The 19,141-nt window shown below is 40.7% G+C and overlaps 1 protein-coding gene across 3 annotated transcripts in view; it reads left to right on the top strand.

The window, feature by feature from the left end:
• The window catches only part of LOC121299524 (WSC domain-containing protein 2-like), a 40,444-nt gene extending 23,511 nt beyond the window's left edge, over positions 1 to 16,933 (top strand). For all 3 annotated transcript variants that reach the window (XM_041227294.1, XM_041227295.1, XM_041227296.1), the window contains 7 exons: positions 5,364 to 5,478; positions 6,340 to 6,524; positions 9,145 to 9,266; positions 10,092 to 10,266; positions 11,018 to 11,182; positions 11,505 to 11,705; positions 15,678 to 16,933. In XM_041227294.1, the coding sequence (XP_041083228.1) occupies positions 5,364 to 5,478; positions 6,340 to 6,524; positions 9,145 to 9,266; positions 10,092 to 10,266; positions 11,018 to 11,182; positions 11,505 to 11,705; positions 15,678 to 16,030 (1,316 nt within the window). In that variant the 3' untranslated portion in view covers positions 16,031 to 16,933. The remainder of the gene's footprint in view (positions 1 to 5,363; positions 5,479 to 6,339; positions 6,525 to 9,144; positions 9,267 to 10,091; positions 10,267 to 11,017; positions 11,183 to 11,504; positions 11,706 to 15,677) is intronic.
• The last annotated feature ends 2,208 nt before the right edge of the window (positions 16,934 to 19,141 follow it).

The following is a 19,141-nucleotide window of genomic DNA, read 5'->3' on the forward strand; positions in this document are numbered from 1 at the left end:
CTGTCAAAGCTGCCCTTTCTACAAGCAATCTAAATCACTCGCAGCAAGAGATTACAACAGAACAAGGAAAAGTGAACGCAAATGATCTAAAACTGCTTATAAAGGTTTCTGGTATCCCTGTAGACCAAATAAACTTCTTAAATATTATTTATTCATACACTTTTATCTAAAGTGACTTACAGAGACTACGGGGATCAACAACCACTGCTGCTGCTGAGTCACTTATAATAGGACGGGAGAACCTCAAAGTTATAAACGTCACAGATATGAACTGAGTGGCCAAACAAACACACTAGAATCCAGAAGCAGGGCTCCTGCCCACTGTACGTAACATGCAGCTGAGACACAGAGAGTCTGGTAAGCATGGATCTCTGGTCTATTTTGTGTTTTCTGCAGTATTATTCCTCAGATTAAATATGCAAACCTATGAAGACACCACACATGAACTATGTCATTGGAAATTAAGAGTTATAGACTTAGGTACATTCTATAAGTACTACACTTCTATTGTTATGCCCATTCAGTTAAATAAAACAGCTCAGTAAGGTAAATGGAAGATGCATTTCTGATTGATCAATAGACAGGTACTATGTATGGTATGTATCCTGGGTATTAACATCCCTTGGTGCATAGTTTGTGTGTTTAACGTAGGACATCTGTTCCTGTCCTGTCATTGCAGTTTCTATCATTTAAAACCCTTAATGCTTATGCATAGCGGCTCCTTTTCTGCCCATAGACTGATCATCTCATTAAGAAGACATTATTTCCAAGCATTGGACATTTAAGCGCAAGAAATGGTCGCAGTGAAGCATGTTACATGCTCATCGCCAACGCTTGAAGACTAGTCACCACCAGTCGTGAAGCTGTGACTGATTCTAAACTTACAGAGTCATAGTTAGCCTCCATCTGTTCAAATGACATGATGTGGGTGGCATTTTCAGATTTTTATTGCTGGTGATCTGAAGTCAAATTTCTAATTTGCAAAGCCAAGGTGATTAGCGTTAAAAATGAAACGCTCGCAGGATAATACTGCTGAGGTTGGTAAGCTATCATCTTTTCTCCATTTCATTTTCAATGACTTAACCCCTAAGCCCAACCTAAATAATGCAGGTTTGGTTTAAAAGAGATTTTCCCACATAGACTCCAAGAACATGGCAACAGCACTGGACAGTTTTATGAACAGCAAAAGTGTTTAAATAACAAAATGAGTGAAAGCTTTGTGGAGTTGGTGATCGAAGACAAAAACCTGGCATGAATAAGGGTCTGAAATAAGCATGCATCCTGCAGGGGGACACACACAGCCAATGGCTTTAAAGAACTGGAGTGTGATTGGGTGAAGAGAGAAGGGATCTCTGAGGAAAGAAGCTAAGAGGCTGGTTAACTGTCAGGGGGCCCAAGCTTGGTATTAAACTTTTTGGGGGCCGTGTTAAGACAGGCATTTTTGGTACAGAAGCTTCTTGCCCTGTGAATGGTACATGGCCTGTCACTGACTCTTGGGGCCGTCAAACAGATTTTTCACATTGTAATGAGACGCGAAAACAGTGCCATCAGGAAGGCTTTGAAGAGGTGCATCATTCTGGAGGGGGGTTAAAGAAACCAAAACAAATTTGAAGTGTCAAAGTGGAGGTAATGTATGAGCTTTTGTTTAATTTAGGTTGCTGGATGGGGGTGTTGCAATGTGCAACTGGAGACCAGGGGGTAAATCTGGTGCAGTACATCACCTGCTAAATGCACTAAAGATTATCGGTACCTTTATTATTGCAGTGGAAATGATACATTATTCATTTCATATCTTCCAACTCTAACTCAGGAGTGTTGGCTGGTAAATCATATTCTTCCTCTCCTGCTGCCTTGCATTCCTGAACACTTTCACTGTCCTATTTCTCCAGGCAGGAGTGTCAAGCGTTGGTGTTTAATTAACTGATCAAGCAGGGTTTCTATTGCTCTCTCGCTCTCTCTTGTTGAGGAAACTGCGGCACTCTGACAAAGGGGGTTGGACTAATTCACTCTTTGCAAAGCTGACCTTTTCGCCTTGGCATCAAATGTTTCAAATCCAGGATGTTAAATTGGCTCCTCGTCAAATAGCAGTCTACCACAGGCACTTTAAGAGCCATCAGAAATGGCAGAGAGAGTCTACAGTCCACAGGGAAAAGAGATGCCTTCCCATTCTCAGCTCCTGCTAGCAAGCTGGGGGACTGAGCTTACAACTACACTATTCTCCTGGCACCAATGAAAACAATGTGGTCAAACTTTGGAAACATTACAAAAAAAAATTCTAGAATGAGCTTCAGTATGCAGTGAAATACCAGTAATGTGTGTGTGTGTGTGTGAATCACCTGTTGCGTAGTTACCATGGCATCAGAAGCCTGTTAGTGCCTCCACTGTTTTCAAACACTTATCTTTTGATGACGGTCAGTTAAACAAACCAAAACTTTGGGAAGTTGGCTCTTGAGCAACAACATATGTACTGTATATATGTATATATACAAACTATAGTTCCCTCGAAGTGCACTTTAGCATCAACAGCATGTTGAAAAGGCATTGCAGTGTGAGGGGGGTAAGTTGTTTTGGGACGAGCAATCTAGTAGTACTAAGATCTTTTTAATATTTGATCAGGGGCTCATGGGACAGAGAATATCTATACACAGAGCCAGTCTTGTAGTATTCCATTTTGAAGAGCTTTTCTGTGGCTGAACAGTGTGCAGTAGAAACCAGTGGGTGTTTTTCTTTTTTTTTTAAGATAATCAATTTGAATCAATATCAGCAAATAGGATTTGGAGATAATAGCTTTGCCTTAGGGAATTCACCTTTTATAGACCTCTGCTTTGTGTGCAGCACATAACACGATGTAAAGAACCCCACTGTACCCAAGAGACCCTGTGAAGAGGCCTAGTACCATAAACGTCAATGGGCGTGCCACATAGTTGGGAGGGGATGGGCACCAGAGAGAATGCCCGTGACACTGAAACTCTTTGTAATTTGTACCTTTTCCGCCTGCAAATAAGCTGATTCATTCAAGAATGTGTGAATAACTTTTATTTGAATTTGCTGGACAAGGAAGGTTAACCCCTGAAGACCCTTACATTGCACATAACAGCAGCCATGAATATCAACATTGAAATAATCACTGCCACTATGTTAACAGGGGTGTCAGATTGCATGTGCTTCTCTTTAGTGAAACAGGAAATAAGGAAGCACATAGCAGGAATTGGCTGTTTCCTGGACTCCCTGTCCTCACAGTACCCTTTCTAAATGGGCTCTTTCGTTTCTACAAAGGAGGCAGTCCAGGGCATGCCTGTGAATAAGATTAGAGTACAGCCCACAGTGTGGACACAATTACAGTCATGCAAAGGGACAGCTTTCTAGAAAGATAGGAATGATATTTTGCAGTAAGGGATATGTTTGCTAGGGCATGCAAGTCTAAACATTTGGAGATTGATTTCACTGCGAGTGTGTATAACTGCATTGCAGTTCCTCTGTGAAAGAGAAAAACCAGCTTCAGGCAAGATAAAAGGCTTCGGTCTCCCGGGCTCATTTTTATTTTATTATTTGCAACTGACAGTAGACAAATAATTGCACCAATCCACAAAACAAAGAAAACACAATGTAGTACAGTAAACCCAACTATTGATTAAAAAAACACACACACACACACACACACACACACACACACACACACACACACACACACACACACACACACACAGAAATGCACCCAGATTAATTCAGAAAGGAGACATCCACAAGATTTCAAATGAACAATTCTTTATTGCATTTTGACAAATGACCATGCACATAATGAAACGTAATATAATTTGGCCCATGGCCTTGTCTATTGGAGCTCGACAGCTGCCTCTATATGCTGGCCGAACTATAATGTAATGTATATTGATTGAATGATAATTAATTCTAGCGGTCAGGACAAGTGGCACCCTGGGCCACCTTCCCCCTAGACAAGGCGTGCTGCAAGGTGGAGGCAGGGGAGGAGGAGAACTGAGCACTCGTCTATTACAGTATTCAGCTTTCTAATTTTAAAACAAGAAAACTGTGCAATGCCTTCCACAGTGCAGGTTTGAAAAGGTACAGATACAACAAGAACGAGGGTTAATACTACAACAAGAAAATACTTTGTATCTGTGAAGCGTGTTGCAATTGAGTAGATGCAAGCAGCCTACATTAAGTCAACATGTTGTCAGCTACACTTGGTTTCATACATTAGTCGCGATAGCATGGTTTTTAGAAGGCAGCTCAAGAGAAGCTGTCTTAGTTAGTGGGGATTGAGAATCTACATGTGGAATCAGTACATAAAGACAGCATTGTCTTCCATGTGGCTGCTATCTCCTCTCTGTGATCTTTGTGTTGTCGATGCAGAGCACCTTTGATAATGTGCTCAGCCCTTATTGTGCCACATGGCTAAGTCCCAGCTACTTCAGTGTGGTTAAGCAATCCTTCACATCAGTTGGCAGCTTGTGATTAATAGCCCTTCCATGAAAGGAGCATTTCAGCACGAACAGTATTTTTCTGTTATTTTACTGATGATGCACAACCTCCTAAGACAACGGCTGTCTTCCCCACAAACCCGCAGGTTTGAAGTGCTAAACCGCCAGCCATGTGTGCTTCTTAGTGGGTGCACTAGGCCGTGTATAACAGGCAGTGAAATTGGCATCTCTTTCTACCCAATTGAAATGACATCTCACGCTGCAACCCACTCACCCATCAGGGAGATAGCGGGTGAGCGACAGTTTTCACTGGGCGAGCCTCAGCAGCAGATGTTGCCAAGTTTCAGAACCTTGGACTCGTTGGGTGCCTGACCAGGACTGGCTGAGGTGTGATGATGTGAACTGCTGTAGCCCTGTTTACTTTCCTCCCTAACTGAGCAAGATCCCCAGCAACGTAGGATTCAGACTAAACTTGCATGGCTTACCTGAACTCCTGCTTTTAATAGGTTAGCCACTGGGGACCCATTCATTTCCATCATAACCAAAGAGGAATCATGGGCAGTTTGCACTTTGATTACTGCCATTCTCTTGAACTAATGCTTCCCTACTCAAGTCAAATACTTTAAACTTTAATCACAGAATAAAGTGAACACAGAAAGGCTATTTTTGAAGGTGCTTGACTAATCTACTGTACCTACAGATCTAGGAATATGGAAATGGAAAATAGATTTAGTTAACTTGATAATTAATTTGATCATGCGTGCAACTGCATGATATAATACAATACACTGATTTGCTTACATGTATTAACAGTTGTACTGCATACATCTGTCTGCAGTGCCTGCTTGAAAGATCTGCTTTAAAGAACAAAGTCTTTCTGCCCAAATGGCCGATTCCCTGTACTTATTTGTTCTGTTTCCCCAGCCAAATACATCGGCTGTTACACTGACAACACCCAGCAGAGAGCTCTGAGAGGAGCGTCCTTTTTCGACTACAAAAAGATGACTGTGTTCCGTTGCCAAGACAACTGTGCAGAAAGGTAGGCTGGGAACTAAGAAGCTTTGTTTAACTTCTTTTTTCTTTCTTTCTTTCTGAAGCGCCAATCAGACATCTGTCAAATAAATGAACAAATAATGAAATAAAAAAAAAACCACATTAAAGCAGCTCCAGGTGTTTGTAAACGACCTGAAACAAAAGAGTCATTTCCATGACGGTGTGCATGTGATGAGGGGGACTGAAAATAGCTTCTCTTAAACTAGAGTCCTGTTCCGAGAATATTGAACACTGTATATACATTCAGCTACAGGGGAGTTCATGTACCAGTATTTTAAGGTGTACTGTACCTTCCCTTTGTTTATTTAGAAGCGTTTTCTTAGTTTACTTCAAGCTTTCCACCTGGGTGCCCCTCATTACACCCAATATTGGTTACCCCGGCAGAGTTTATTTTAACTATGACTGACTCCAATTTGATTGTGCTCACTTGTGTACTTCCCATACCAGCGGTTCTTCCCTGACTTATTATGTGGTGAGAGCCTGTCTTTGTGTTTAATTATTTTACCACAAACCACAACCAGCAAGCGATTACAAACACATTTTATGAGCTGTTGAGTTGAGGAGTGTTGCAGTTTAAAGAGAAAGCAGCTTCATATGTAATTGTTTTTTTAAACAAGCTCCCTCATTCAATTCCTGCAGTCTTCATTCTACTTTCCCATGGAAAGTGTTCACTACAGGGATTATGCCAAGTGCATAATCCCTGTACATCTTCTTTAACTGTTTTGGCCAAATCAGTTAAGGATGCATTAAAACAAAGATGTATAAACCAAACTGTCTTTAGTGATTAGTGGCAGGTAAAAATCATCCAGCACTGAGGTGGTCTATTTCCGGTTGTCTGTGGAAACAGGGGCTATATGTATGCGGGTCTGGAATTTGGAGCGGAGTGTTACTGCGGACACAGGATCCAAGCCCCCAACGCCAGCGAGTCGGACTGCAACATGGACTGCAAGGGGGAAAAGAATAATATCTGCGGAGGGGCAAACCGGCTCACCATCTTCAGACTGGAGCTGAGCCAGGAGTCAGCCAGGCGATGTGAGCACTCTATAGCTAGCCATGTAGAAAACCAATGCAAGTTGCACATGTGTTAAACAGTATGTGTTGCCTCACAGGCACGTTACATACTGTATTTGAAAGGGTTGTAATGAAACGTTTATGAAATGAAACGTGTGAATATGCAACATGCTGTGTTTCAGTAAGACCCAAGGTTAACGTTTTTAATCGTGTCTTTGGGGCTGATCTTAGACCTTTTCCATCTGTTCTGATAGACGGATGGCTCCCTAGGTGAGACATACTGGCAAAGCAGAGACCTGTTTATTTTATGGCTGTTCAAACTCAGCCATTATGGTTTGGGATAATAAAACTCCCCTCTCCCTAGACCTTTGTTTGCTTTACTGTAGTGTCAAGTTTATTTCAATTGTCTTATGTTTCAAGCACAGGTTTCCGATTCAGCGGCATGTCTAATGTTTTTTTGCTTTTTTGACGCCCATTTAGTTTTCAATGGGATCCTGGCAGAGTCAACAGGTGAAATATGCAACTCAACCTACACAGTTAAACAATTCAAAACACAAACAAGCAAGCAAATGTGTTCGCCCGTCCCAGATTTGTTTCTTAAGTCAACAAGCAGAGGACAGGAAAAGAACTGAATTGTAAAGGGAAACAATGAACTTATTTCATTACATGGAATCATAGTTCCTTTTTGTTCAGACTTAATCAAATTACCGGGAGAAACAAAAAAAACCTCCAGTCTTTGTTTGAACAGTGTGCCAATCAATATTAATGGATGTTCTTTGTAGCCCAGGCAGTCCTTATCGGGGTGAGGGATTCAGACGCGTGGCTTTGCTAATTGCACTTTCCATTGCCACTAATGGACTAAGAGACTAATTGTGTCTGTACTTAGGGTCCAATCGCTCATTGTCTCCACAGAGATGAATTAAAATGATAAAGTTCAGAGTTGTGGCTGTATTCTGATTAAACCTTGCCTTTCCATCACTTCTACACATTGGAGGGATTGAACTTGTAGTTTTCCTACTTCAAAATGATTTATAGAGAAGGTGAAGCAGAGTCTCATTGCTTAGGCTAGCAGTCAGAGGGGTGCATTTACATGGGTCAGGCTGTTAATATATTCACACAGGAGCGTGGAATGAGTGCTGGGTGTTCGGTACGTTGTGCTTTCTCTTAAGTGAAAAGTGAAACCTTTACAAATTAGGCTGTGCTGTTACTGGCTTTTGGAGTGTGATGTCATGCCATGCACACTGCATACGATGTTTCTACCCTATATTAAAGAGTAACTGTTTCAGATGACATTTCAGTCATTTCTCTTACCTCTTTATGATGTTTCCAGGCATTCTGAGTGGCTTTTTTGTTGCAATTACTCAAATGTTCTTATGTAGTATAATCTCTGTGGTAAGGTAGTTTGTTATGAATGCAAGAGCTCCTCTGCATGGAAGTCTTTCACCTAAACACACATGTACCACTGGCTAGATCAAGAAAAGTGTCTGTATAGCTAAAAGAGCTGGCGGTGTGTAGTGAACAGGTATTATCATCTAGCAAAGTGTCTGTATAGCTGAACTAGCTGGTGCTACATGTGTCATTGATGCAAAAGAATCTGGCAACAACAACTGCTCCTCAACTCAGGTCAAGGCACTTAAACACAAAAATATTAATAATATTGAAATACTGGGAATTGCTAAAAAATGTGATGAATTTGATGGATATGTTTAATGTTTGTAAGGTAATATACATAATCTATATATACATACCTAAATGCATACTATGCATGCATGCTGACACATTTACTGTATGTCAGATCTTTAAAGGGCACTTTATACAATGGAAAATTAATATATTATTTTTATTGAAAGAGAAAAGAATGGAAAAGGGAATGAAAAAAAGATTTCTATGTGTGTGTGACAGAATTAATGAATCAAGAACACCCCCCCCCCCCCCCCCCCCCCCCCCCCCCCCCCCCCCACCCCCCCCCCCCCCCAAAAACCACCCCCCCCCCCCCCCCCCCCCCCCACCAGCAGGCACTGGCGCCACACAGCCCTGTATTATCAGCCACCCAGCGAGGCACAGTAAAAGCATGCTCTTACAAGCACGATGAGGAGAGCAATGCAAGCACGGTTTTTGCGAGCAAACGTTTATATTCCGTATGGGATGAAGAGGGCTTCCAATAGCTGCTGCTGTCATGTCTCAAACATCACGCTAATCCCACTCGCAATGAGTAATTCTGTCGATTTTTCAATCACGGCAGCTGTACTTAGGAGGGCTGCAGTCTTAATTACTTTTGGGATTAGTGCACTATTAGATGTCTATTCACTCAATTCATTACTAACATCGTTCTCTCGTATTTACACTGTGTATTTATTCATAGAATGTATTACTGAGGGGCATCGGATAGTGATGTAAGGGGATTTAGAGATTAAAAATGAATAAAAACAGGAAATGATACAAAGTGGTAAGCAACAAGAAGAAAATCAATAGTTTAGATAACTCTGATGTTTCGCACACGTGGAGTGCAGCATGTCTCACTCCCCAGTGTTTAATCACTGTACAAAAGTTCAATATGGGTCTGCATAGCGCTGTTAGGGTTAGGGCTAGGGTTAGGGATAGGGTTAGGGTCACACTAATGTTGTTTATGCTTCAATTCCAGATGGGAGTGCAATCTTCAAAGGCTGTTTTAGAAAACCAGACAATGTCTCCTTCGCACTGCCAGTCAGTGCCCTAATACCGAACATGACTGTGGACAAGTGTGTGGATTTCTGCACAGAGAAGGTGAGGAAAGCTGCAGCATACAGTACGGAATATGTATAGTGTTCCACATAGCTGAGTGCCATGGGAGCCTTTTCCAGCTCTGCACTAGTCCTGAGCCTCTTGCAAGAACAGAAAGCTAACTGGACTTGTGCCAAATTGTGCTGAAACTCACAGGCCAGATTCTGTCTCTCTGTATGTAGATTCCAACTGGGCAAACACATGAGAGGCAAATGACTGTTAGCGCACAGCGCCACATAGATATTATCTCTAGTATTCTCTCTAAAGGAATGGATTTGCACAGCTCTGTTGTGTACCATTTTATTTTTGATGGAGCCGTTTGTAACGACATGCTGAATCCATGATAGCCTAGCAATGCGAGTTGCTGTTAACACACATATAAACTCTTTGTGTTTTTCTCACCACTGCCCCTGGACACTATTGATCTCTTTGATAAAAGATGCATTTGAGATGCACTGCCAGCGCATGGAGGTTTTTTGATCAGCATGTGCACATCAACAGTTTTTTTTTTTTTGTAGCTGACTTTATCTTTTTCTTGTGGGGCTTGTTGGTTATTGGGTGGGGGTGTTTTATTTATTTTCCTGTTCTCGTCAACTCAAAGCTCTTTGATAGAGGCTTGTTTGCCTCCAGGATTCTAGCTAGTGCAATGTTTGCTATTCCACTTACAATCCATGGGATTTAAGTTGTCAGAGAGATTTCTAAACATTTTTGTTTTCCATATTTGAAATGTTTTTGGCTTGGACCTTGGGGTTTGGGTTACTGTTTTTGTTGTGGCAGTGCAGCTGGCTTTGTTATCTAAAGACGAGCGTTTTCCCTCCTCCTCTTCAGGAGTACTCGCTGGCAGTTCTCGCGGGTCAAACCTGCCACTGTGGCTTCCCGACGCTTCGCTTCCCCCTCCACGAGCGCGAGGACGAGCAGCTCTGCTCACAGCGCTGCAGTGGAGAGGAGTTTGAGAGCTGTGGCAACGAGAACTACTTTGTGGTGTATCAAACACAGGTGCAAGGTAAGGCAGGTCAGAGAGTTCCTACAGTACGGCAGCACATTTACCTTTTAGTTACTCACTGCAAAGCATTGTAAAATGAGTAAATGTGCATGCTAAACTGCAAAATCACTAGACCTGAGCTAAGCATTTGTCAGAGATGCACCAACCTTATTGTAGTATTGTTTTAGAGCCTGTTTTGTAGTGTTATGGGCCCTGAAGGTCTTCTTTGTGAATTGAGCTTTCCTTCCTAATTTGCGGTTCTAAAGTCTTTCACAAGGCGCCACCACACAGCTGGCTCATTAACTTGATCTTGTGTTTCTGCTTCTAACGCTCCTGATAGATTCGATTGCTGTACTGTGTTTCTTGCATGGCACAATGACCCAGTTTTAATTCCCTTTCTCCAGCTTAGGACTGCTCAAACACCACCACTCCTTAGCACGAAACACCTTAAAATAACATATTCTACTTCTTTATTTGATAATGGACCTGAAAAAGCAGTGAGTAAGGTATATGTCGCAGAGATGCCCAAACACGGTTCTGTTTCGGTGGTACTATTTACCTTTGTTTAAGCTTTGTTTCTGTTCTTAACAGAATTTGAATATTTACAAGTGACATCTAAATCTGGATATTTAACAATGATGTCAAAATTAGATTAAAAAAAAAAACAAAAAAAAAACTCTTTTGGTTTCATTTGATTTTCCTCTTTTTAATTCTGCCTCCTGTATCTGTCCCCCTCTGAAATGTCCCCCACTGCTGAACGCACTGTCTCCAGATAACCGCTGCATGGACAGACGTTTCCTGCCCTCTCACTCCAAGCAGCTCATTGCTCTGGCCAGCTTCCCTGGGGCTGGTAACACATGGGCTCGGCACCTCATTGAGCTGGCCACGGGCTATTACACAGGGAGCTACTACTTCGACGGCTCCCTCTACAATAAGGGTGAGGAGGAACTTGCCCAAGGTCAGATCTTACCTTCAGTATATCCCCTTTAGTCATTGTGTGCATAATTGTACCATGATTCCTATCTGTGCATCTATTTTAAAATGCATATATGTTTTATAGGGCAACTTCTTGAACTCCATTGAGTTCACACAAACTGTTCTGAAATTTCTGAAAAATGTAAAAACCGTGGCTGATCTGGGTAACAAGCTGTGTCTCTTTGTTGGAAACTCATGGGGTAGGTGGGGGTGGGCAGGCCTTTTCTCCCTGTGAGATACCAGCAGAGTTTCAACGCACCTGACACTTGCCTCTTTATCTGAAGGTTTTAAAGGAGAGAGGGATCACTGGAGGAGTGGGAGGACAATCTGCATTAAAACCCATGAAAGCGGGAGGAAGGAGATCGAGTCCTATGACTCGGGGATTCTGATGATCCGTAACCCCTACAAAGCGCTGATGGCAGAGTTCAATAGGAAGTACGGGGGTCATATCGGGTTCGCTTCTCAAGCTCACTGGAAAGGGAAAGGTAGGCAAAGCCGGATTCTTCTTTGTTAATGTGGGAACAAGTTAGTGGGAAAGCACAGCTGGTTTTAGGTCATGCAATAGTTTTCTGTATCATATGGTGTAGAGCACTAAAGCACTGTAAAAGCATCGGCAAGCAAGGTCAGTCGCAGAGGATTATGGTAAAGCACGATAAAAAAAAAAAAAAATCATGAAAAATGAATAGTAAAAAGAATAAGTGCATGGTCAATTTCAACATATGAAATTAGGATTCTTAGCAGGTTTTCATAGCCATGTAGGTTCTGAGTTTCTCGTAAACGCTGCTCAGGGAGCGTGGATTAAGCTCCCTGTGATGAGGTATCCTGCACCTGCCTCAGGGCAGCAAGACTTGAGAGTTCACGAGAATATGGTGTGAAAAGAGTGAGGCTAAAATCGCAAAGGAAAATGATTTTTATGCTGTTTGTTTTAGGATTTGTTTCCACTCTCAGTAGCAGTTTATTGTAGTGGTAAAACCACAGAGTCACAGTTATTATTTAGGATTTAATAAACTGCAGGAGATGCGGCTCTCCAGAGGGCTGTTATACCACCTTAGAGTGGGTTATAAAATAACTGCTTCAAGAATTAACAGTTAAGAATCTACTCTCACACCTACACCCACCCATCATATCTGTATACATATCCCTTATCTGCTATTGAACATGATATACAGTTTGTACAGCATCATCCTCTCTTAAAAATACAGCATGTCACAAATATATCCATTTCAGGTGGCTGCGGGTATAATGTTTCAAAATGGAAATACGTGCGTTTCTTTCAAAACTGGCCACTTGAGACCTGTATGTAGCAAATAGAAGTGCATGACAAGTAAGATTTATGGAAAGATTTAGTTAACTATGACCACCTTAAAGCTGCATGGGGCTGTCACTATTAATTCAATTAAAATAAAGTGTATATTAATACCAGATTGAAGATCAGTGGCGCCACAAGCCTAGAATCATATAAATGAAAGTATGAATTATACACTGCAGTATATGCAATAAAAGAAATCTACATGTTAAACATTTTATAAACATTTTCCATAAAGAGAACCTGAGTGACAAACAGAGACACACACAAACATCCATGTGCTCTAAACATTGCTTTTGGGTGTTGCATAAAATTATGAAGCAGTTGACATAAATCACCTTCACGCTCGAATCTCCTCCCCTCCCACATTAAAAACACGCAGGGGAGAAAGGCAGGCAGTTGAAGAGCCGAAAACGTTGACTGTCACGTGAGAGAACCAAATAAGTGTTTTGTGGAAGCTGCAATTGGAAACAATGAAGCTTCAGCACTTTTGTGAGATACCTGTGAAGCTTCAGCACTTTTGTGAGATAGCTGTGAAGCTTCAGCACTTTTGTGAGATAGCAGTGAAGTTTCAGCACTTTTGTGAGATAGCTGTGAAGCTTCAGCACTTTTGTGAGATAGCAATGAAGTTTCAGCACTTTTGTGAGATAGCAGTGAAGTTTCAGCACTTTTGTGAGATAGCAGAAGTTTCAGCACTTTTGTGAGATAGCAGTGAAGTTTCAGCACTTTTGTGAGATAGCAGTGAAGTTTCAGCACTTTTGTGAGATAGCAGTGAAGTTTCAGCACTTTTGTGAGATAGCAGTGAAGTTTCAGCACTTTTGTGAGATAGCAGTGAAGTTTCAGCACTTTTGTGAGATAGCAGTGAAGTTTCAGCACTTTTGTAAGATAGCAGTAAAGTTTCAGCACTTTTGTGAGATAGCAGTGAAACTTCAGCACTTTGTCAGGTTTAGTTTTTATCACTTGTCGAAAACAAAAAGAAATCCTTAATAAGTTGTCAGTGTTGTTCTTCTGTAAGCATATTTGCCTCTTGGATCTTCTGATGAAATCTATTGTTAAATGTCTTGAAATGGCTGTTCTTTATTTTGTTACAATACAACTGTCATGTATAGTACAAGCTGAGATAAAACAAATTGCTCTAGCCTACAAGATGGTTCAAAACCTAAAGCATAGTTTCTTTATTAGATTGCATGTAGAAGTTCTGCAGAGGCTGGTTACACTCTGTAGCCTGGATTTCAATTTCAGAAAAAAAAAAAAAAAAATGATTCCACTACATTTTTAAGAATATGATACAAAAATATGTTTTAATCTACAACATTTTAAGTATTACTGTATGCAAGTAATCTGTCAGCAGTCTCCTTGTTTTGTTGGTCAAGGCATGCAACGCTCCAAGTCTGGCAACGCGACGCAGTGTGCACCTCACTTCCTGGTGGCAAGTGCGCTGGAAAACATAGGCAAGGCATGCGACTGTAGAATTGAATCTTCTCTGACTGAACACTGAGTGGCGTGAGAAATCCTGATGTCAAAACCTAAATGGAAAACTTTATTGACTAATCCGTTTAGTGCAAGAGACTTTGCAACAAAAACAGAAATGAGAAAAAAAACAGAAGGCCAAAACCAAAATTGCAAGTAGTAAGCACTTACAGAAAAGCAGCAAAGAGTTGATACGGTATTTCAGTGAAGAGGTGTACAATTGTAAATGGATCTGTGGGATTTGGTTTATTGAATCGCTATTAGTAGCCTACATTGTAAGAAAATGTTTTTTTTTATATCTGTCACCTAAAAGTTGTTGCATGCCACTGACAAAAAGTGAGAATTTGTTGATTTCCCACAATTGCTTGCTCAATGTGCTTGCTCAGTGTGATCTTACATAAACCCTGTACAGGAAAACCCAGGCAGCACAGACTCTAACACCAGTTGTTCAATGTGAGGAGGTGATGATGGGTGGCCTACCTAAGATATATGAGGGACTACAGTATTAGGCAGTACTGTTGCCCTAAGATGGGGAAGTGAAACAATAATTCTATTTACCGTTCTTTATCAAGACTGGACATTTATGTTAAGATCAGAACAAAATGTTACTGACATCTAGTAAGTATGACAAGCAACTTTCTATTCTCTTTTTAAAAGTCACCCAGATTGGCAATGCATATTACGCACTTTGTCTAAACAAGCTGATGTACAATGATCCATGGCTTCCCTCTTAATATGCATTCCCAGCTGTCTGCCTGGGTACCCTCCTCCCCACGCGTCCCCCTGCTTAATAAATTCCCAGCAATCAAGGCTGAGGTATCTGTGAAAATGTAACTTTGTTCAGTATCATTAATTTAATCATCCCTCGGGGTGGTTTCAAAGTAAAGCTTTATGTGCAGTGATTAGACAAGGTGAATTGCGCAGTATCTGTTTAATGAAATAAATTCTGTGTTTCATGATTCTTTGGGGATTCGGCTACAGTTAGTCACGTAACCAGGCATCTGCTCCTGGGTTTGAGAGGAGAGAGCCTCTCATACCGAGGAACAGGTGGGGAAACAGGTGTGTGGGACCTGTGCTTAATCGGAATCTGGCCTTTTTCAATTTGTATTTAACACAAAAATGGCAAATTCTATATTATATGAATCCTACTTTCTGCTTCCTCTTTGCATCTGATATTTGCAGCTGGGTGCAGCTGCACTTCAATGCATTTGGTTGTTAATCAGGTGGCAAAAGGAAACACTGGAACCTATTCAATATTCACTAAAAAACGTTTGATATTCATCACATTTTTGCTGACTGTTACTGTGTATATTTATTTTGTCACAGGGCTACAACTTATTGTTTTAAGAGTAATTAATGTCTTGTGCCTCCTTGTCCATCTGCAACGTTCTGCCTAAGGACCCTGGATAGCACACCTATATGATTAGGAGGTAGCCCTGTGACACACATAAATACATTATGTTGCTACAAAAGAAAGAGGTATTAAACATTTTTAAACAAACAAACAAACAAACAGAAACCTACCAGAATTTTGTCACTGTTCAGAAGATGGGACTGGTAAAACATTTCTCATGCCCTTAAATAAATACAAAAAAAACAAAAGGAAATAAAATAATTTTACTTTTTGTTAACATTAATAAAAAATAATCAAGTTCAGTCTTTTTCGTTTTTTTTGTTACAGAGTGGCCCGAATTTGTGAAAAACTATGCGCCATGGTGGGTGTCTCACACTCTGGACTGGCTGAAGCATGGGAAGAATGTGAAAGTCATCCACTTTGAGGACCTCAAGCACCACCTCTTCAGCCAGATGAAAAAGATAGTCTCCTACCTGGGCCTCGAGGTGTCCGAGGACAGGCTGCTGTGTGTCGAAGGGCAGAAGGACGGCAACTTCAAGCGCTCTGGACTTCGCAAGCTGGAGTATGACCCTTACACCCCCGAGATGAGGAGGATGATAGACGGCTTCATCAAGAAGGTGGATGAGGCTTTGAAGATGAAGAACCAGACTGGTGTCCCAGAGGACTACGTCCCGAGATGATGGCGCCCCTCTCAAAACTCTTTGATTTTATTTATTTTTTTAAAGTAATTATGGCTGATTTCTTTCAGCCAACTTGTTTTTGTTCACTTCCAGTAGGTGGAAAATAGCAAAGATATAAATATAGAAATAAATTTGTGCTGCTATTGGCTCACATCAAATTGAACAGGATCACCACACACTGAAGCCATATACTACTGTGAGGGGAGTAAAAAAAAAGCACTACCGTCTTGAGTTGAAAACAACGAAAGCGTTTGTTAAAAAACCCATCCTACTCATATTTTTCTCCACAGGAATATTACCTTCTCTTGCGCAGTTCAGCAAGGCCAGGCAAAATAAACTCTAATAAAAACATAAATACTCCCCCTTTCTAGTAACGGGCTCCTCGTTCCATCCTGTTTTTATGATCCTGCATCCCAAATTCGGTATTGTGTGACATTCAGGTTTCAGCTTTGTGCACATACCAATAACAATAACAATAACAATACCGTAATGTTAGAACAAGAAGGGTTTAGTTGATAACGTCACCTGGTAAACTATATCATGCATTTAATCATTGTTTGCCTAAAAATGGACTTCAGAACTTCTATTCGGGGTAAGAGGTGCCAGTCCCTGGTAACAATAGAGTATTCCTAAAAACACACAAATGACAAGAAGAAAAAAGTTAGGCAGGTGGATGTGAAGAACTGGAGAAATATTTTGCCTTGCCTTACGTAGAACAGTCATTTTTTGTTTTGTTTTAAATGAAGTTCATCTTTATTAATTGTGACGTTCTATAGTCCAATCTCCCCTAGCATCTGATCGATCAATTAGGAGCCCTGATCGTCAGCCATATTAACTTGCACAGTGCATGTTAAATTGATTGTGCAATTATCCAGCTTATCTATCTATCTATCTATCTATCTATCTATCTATCTATCTATCTATCTATCTATCTATATATATATATATATATATATATATATATATATATATATATATATATATTATATACATATTTATATATGTGTGTGTGTAATTCACATCTAAACCTCTTTGTCTTTAGACATACCATTAATTGGTCAATAGGATTATGACTGGCTGCTCATTTCAATATTTTAGCTTACAAATGGATGTACAGCCACTGTTAGAAAGAAAGACGATATTGACATGTAGTTCACAGTTTCCCAATTTAGTTAAAGAACAGGATGCTGCAAAAGCTAAAACAAAACAAAAACATCTTCTAGCACTTGCTTTGCTTTAAGACCAAGCATGCTATTATGATCCACAGACCCCTGTGTAATACTGTGTGCCTCAGCCATGCCTCCAGCTCATTGAACATGATCCACAGACCCCTGTATAATACTGTGTGCCTCAGCAATGCTTCCAGCTCATTGAACATGATCCATAGACCCCTGTATAATACTGTGTGTCTCAGCCATGCTTCCAGTTTACAGAGACCAGCATCTCCCAACCTCCCTGACTGTGTTACACAGATCCATACTGTACCTTTAAACCTTTTTCCCAGTCCATGATGAAAACCCTGCACTGGTTATTGCCCAGAACCCGACAGGTCAATGTGAAACTAAGACTTTAACAAATGTGGGAGATGTTACCAAAAGTGTTCTAATCAGTATCAGTAAAACCCATGCCTTCAGGTGGGTTATTGTGCTTATTAAACAGCCTGTGGTGTAAGGGACTGAGATTCTCCTGATTGAATTGAAATTAGATACTATTTTATCTACTTTGGGATTTGAATGTCGCCAGGCTTGTATTATAATTCATACAGTATTAGAAATCACATTGCCTGTTGTTCTAGTACCCCTAATCCCCAATCACCCCTGACTAGAGTAAAGAATTCCTATTGGCGACGATCAGTGCACTTCATTCTACATGCTCATTTTAAAGGTATCATCTCGTCCCTGCATATCTGTAAATACCACACATCTACAGTTAAGATCCTTTATTCAATAGACTCTTGAACAGCAATCAGATCTCACCGCTGTGAAGAAAGGAGTTTCAGTCTGAAGCAGAGTGGCTAGAGAGTCACCTGTATATTAAGGCGCTGTAGAGCAATGAAACATGGCTGGCAGCAATAGCACGGTATGGAAACAGAAGGATGTGAGGGCACTGTTTAGGGAACTCATTCGGCACCAATGCTCTCATGATGTCACCTGGTCAGCCTAGGGTATGACTCCATGTACACTAGAACAGTTTGGGATAGTTCAGGCTTTTCAACTCACACCACAGTGCATTCTGGTAAGTGTAGTTCTGCTGTGAAAGGTACCTGAGAGAGGTAAAGCACCCAGTGGCCAAGCTACTGTGGCATTCTGTCTGTCCCCTTGAATTTCAGTGAGTGTGAGAGGACAGAGAGCACTAACAAATGATTTCCAGCCACACAACTTATTATGGAAGAACTTTACTTTAAAAATTCTGGATCTAAAAACCTTATTTAAGCCTGGTCACACCATGCCTATTTTTTTTTTCTTAGTTACTGAAGCTGGCGCATTGCAAAGCATTGCAGACTGTAACACTGAGCTCTTAACAAAAATAACATACATTAAAAATATGTGCATTCTGCCTCCCCCGAAATAGAAAAGCCATAATAAAAGGCTGTTTCCGTATATATTTTTATAGTTCGTAGTGAAGGTCAAATTTATAATACCAAGAAATTAAAAAAAAAAAGCTCAACTATTTTTTTTTAAACGGGCTTGGCATGGAGTCTCTTCTTTGAATGTATTTTGTATGGAATCGATGTATTATATTTTTACCAAAAAATAAATACATTTTAAAAAAAGGGGAAGAACTGTAATGGTAGGAAGATGTTAATAGGATGTGATGATGTGCAATCTCTTGGATGACATTTCTGGCATGTTTAACCAAATGCACCTGTACATTTACTGGACAAAAGATTTGATCTCAAATCCCCCTTTTTATAATGTTAAACTATTGCACTTGCCTGAATTATCCTCAGGTTGTACCTGTAATTAAATGTTTCCTAATATTCTGAATGAGTGTTTCGTGTCTTTTTACATGCCCCTTCCACACATGCCCCAGCCTATATATACAGTATACTGTATATCAATACATGACTGTGTTGCCTAATTGCTGTGAACTAGTGGGCCAAGTTGGCTG

The sequence above is a fragment of the Polyodon spathula genome, chromosome 25 (genome assembly GCF_017654505.1).
Source record: "Polyodon spathula isolate WHYD16114869_AA chromosome 25, ASM1765450v1, whole genome shotgun sequence".
Classification (NCBI taxonomy): Eukaryota; Metazoa; Chordata; class Actinopteri; order Acipenseriformes; family Polyodontidae; genus Polyodon; species Polyodon spathula.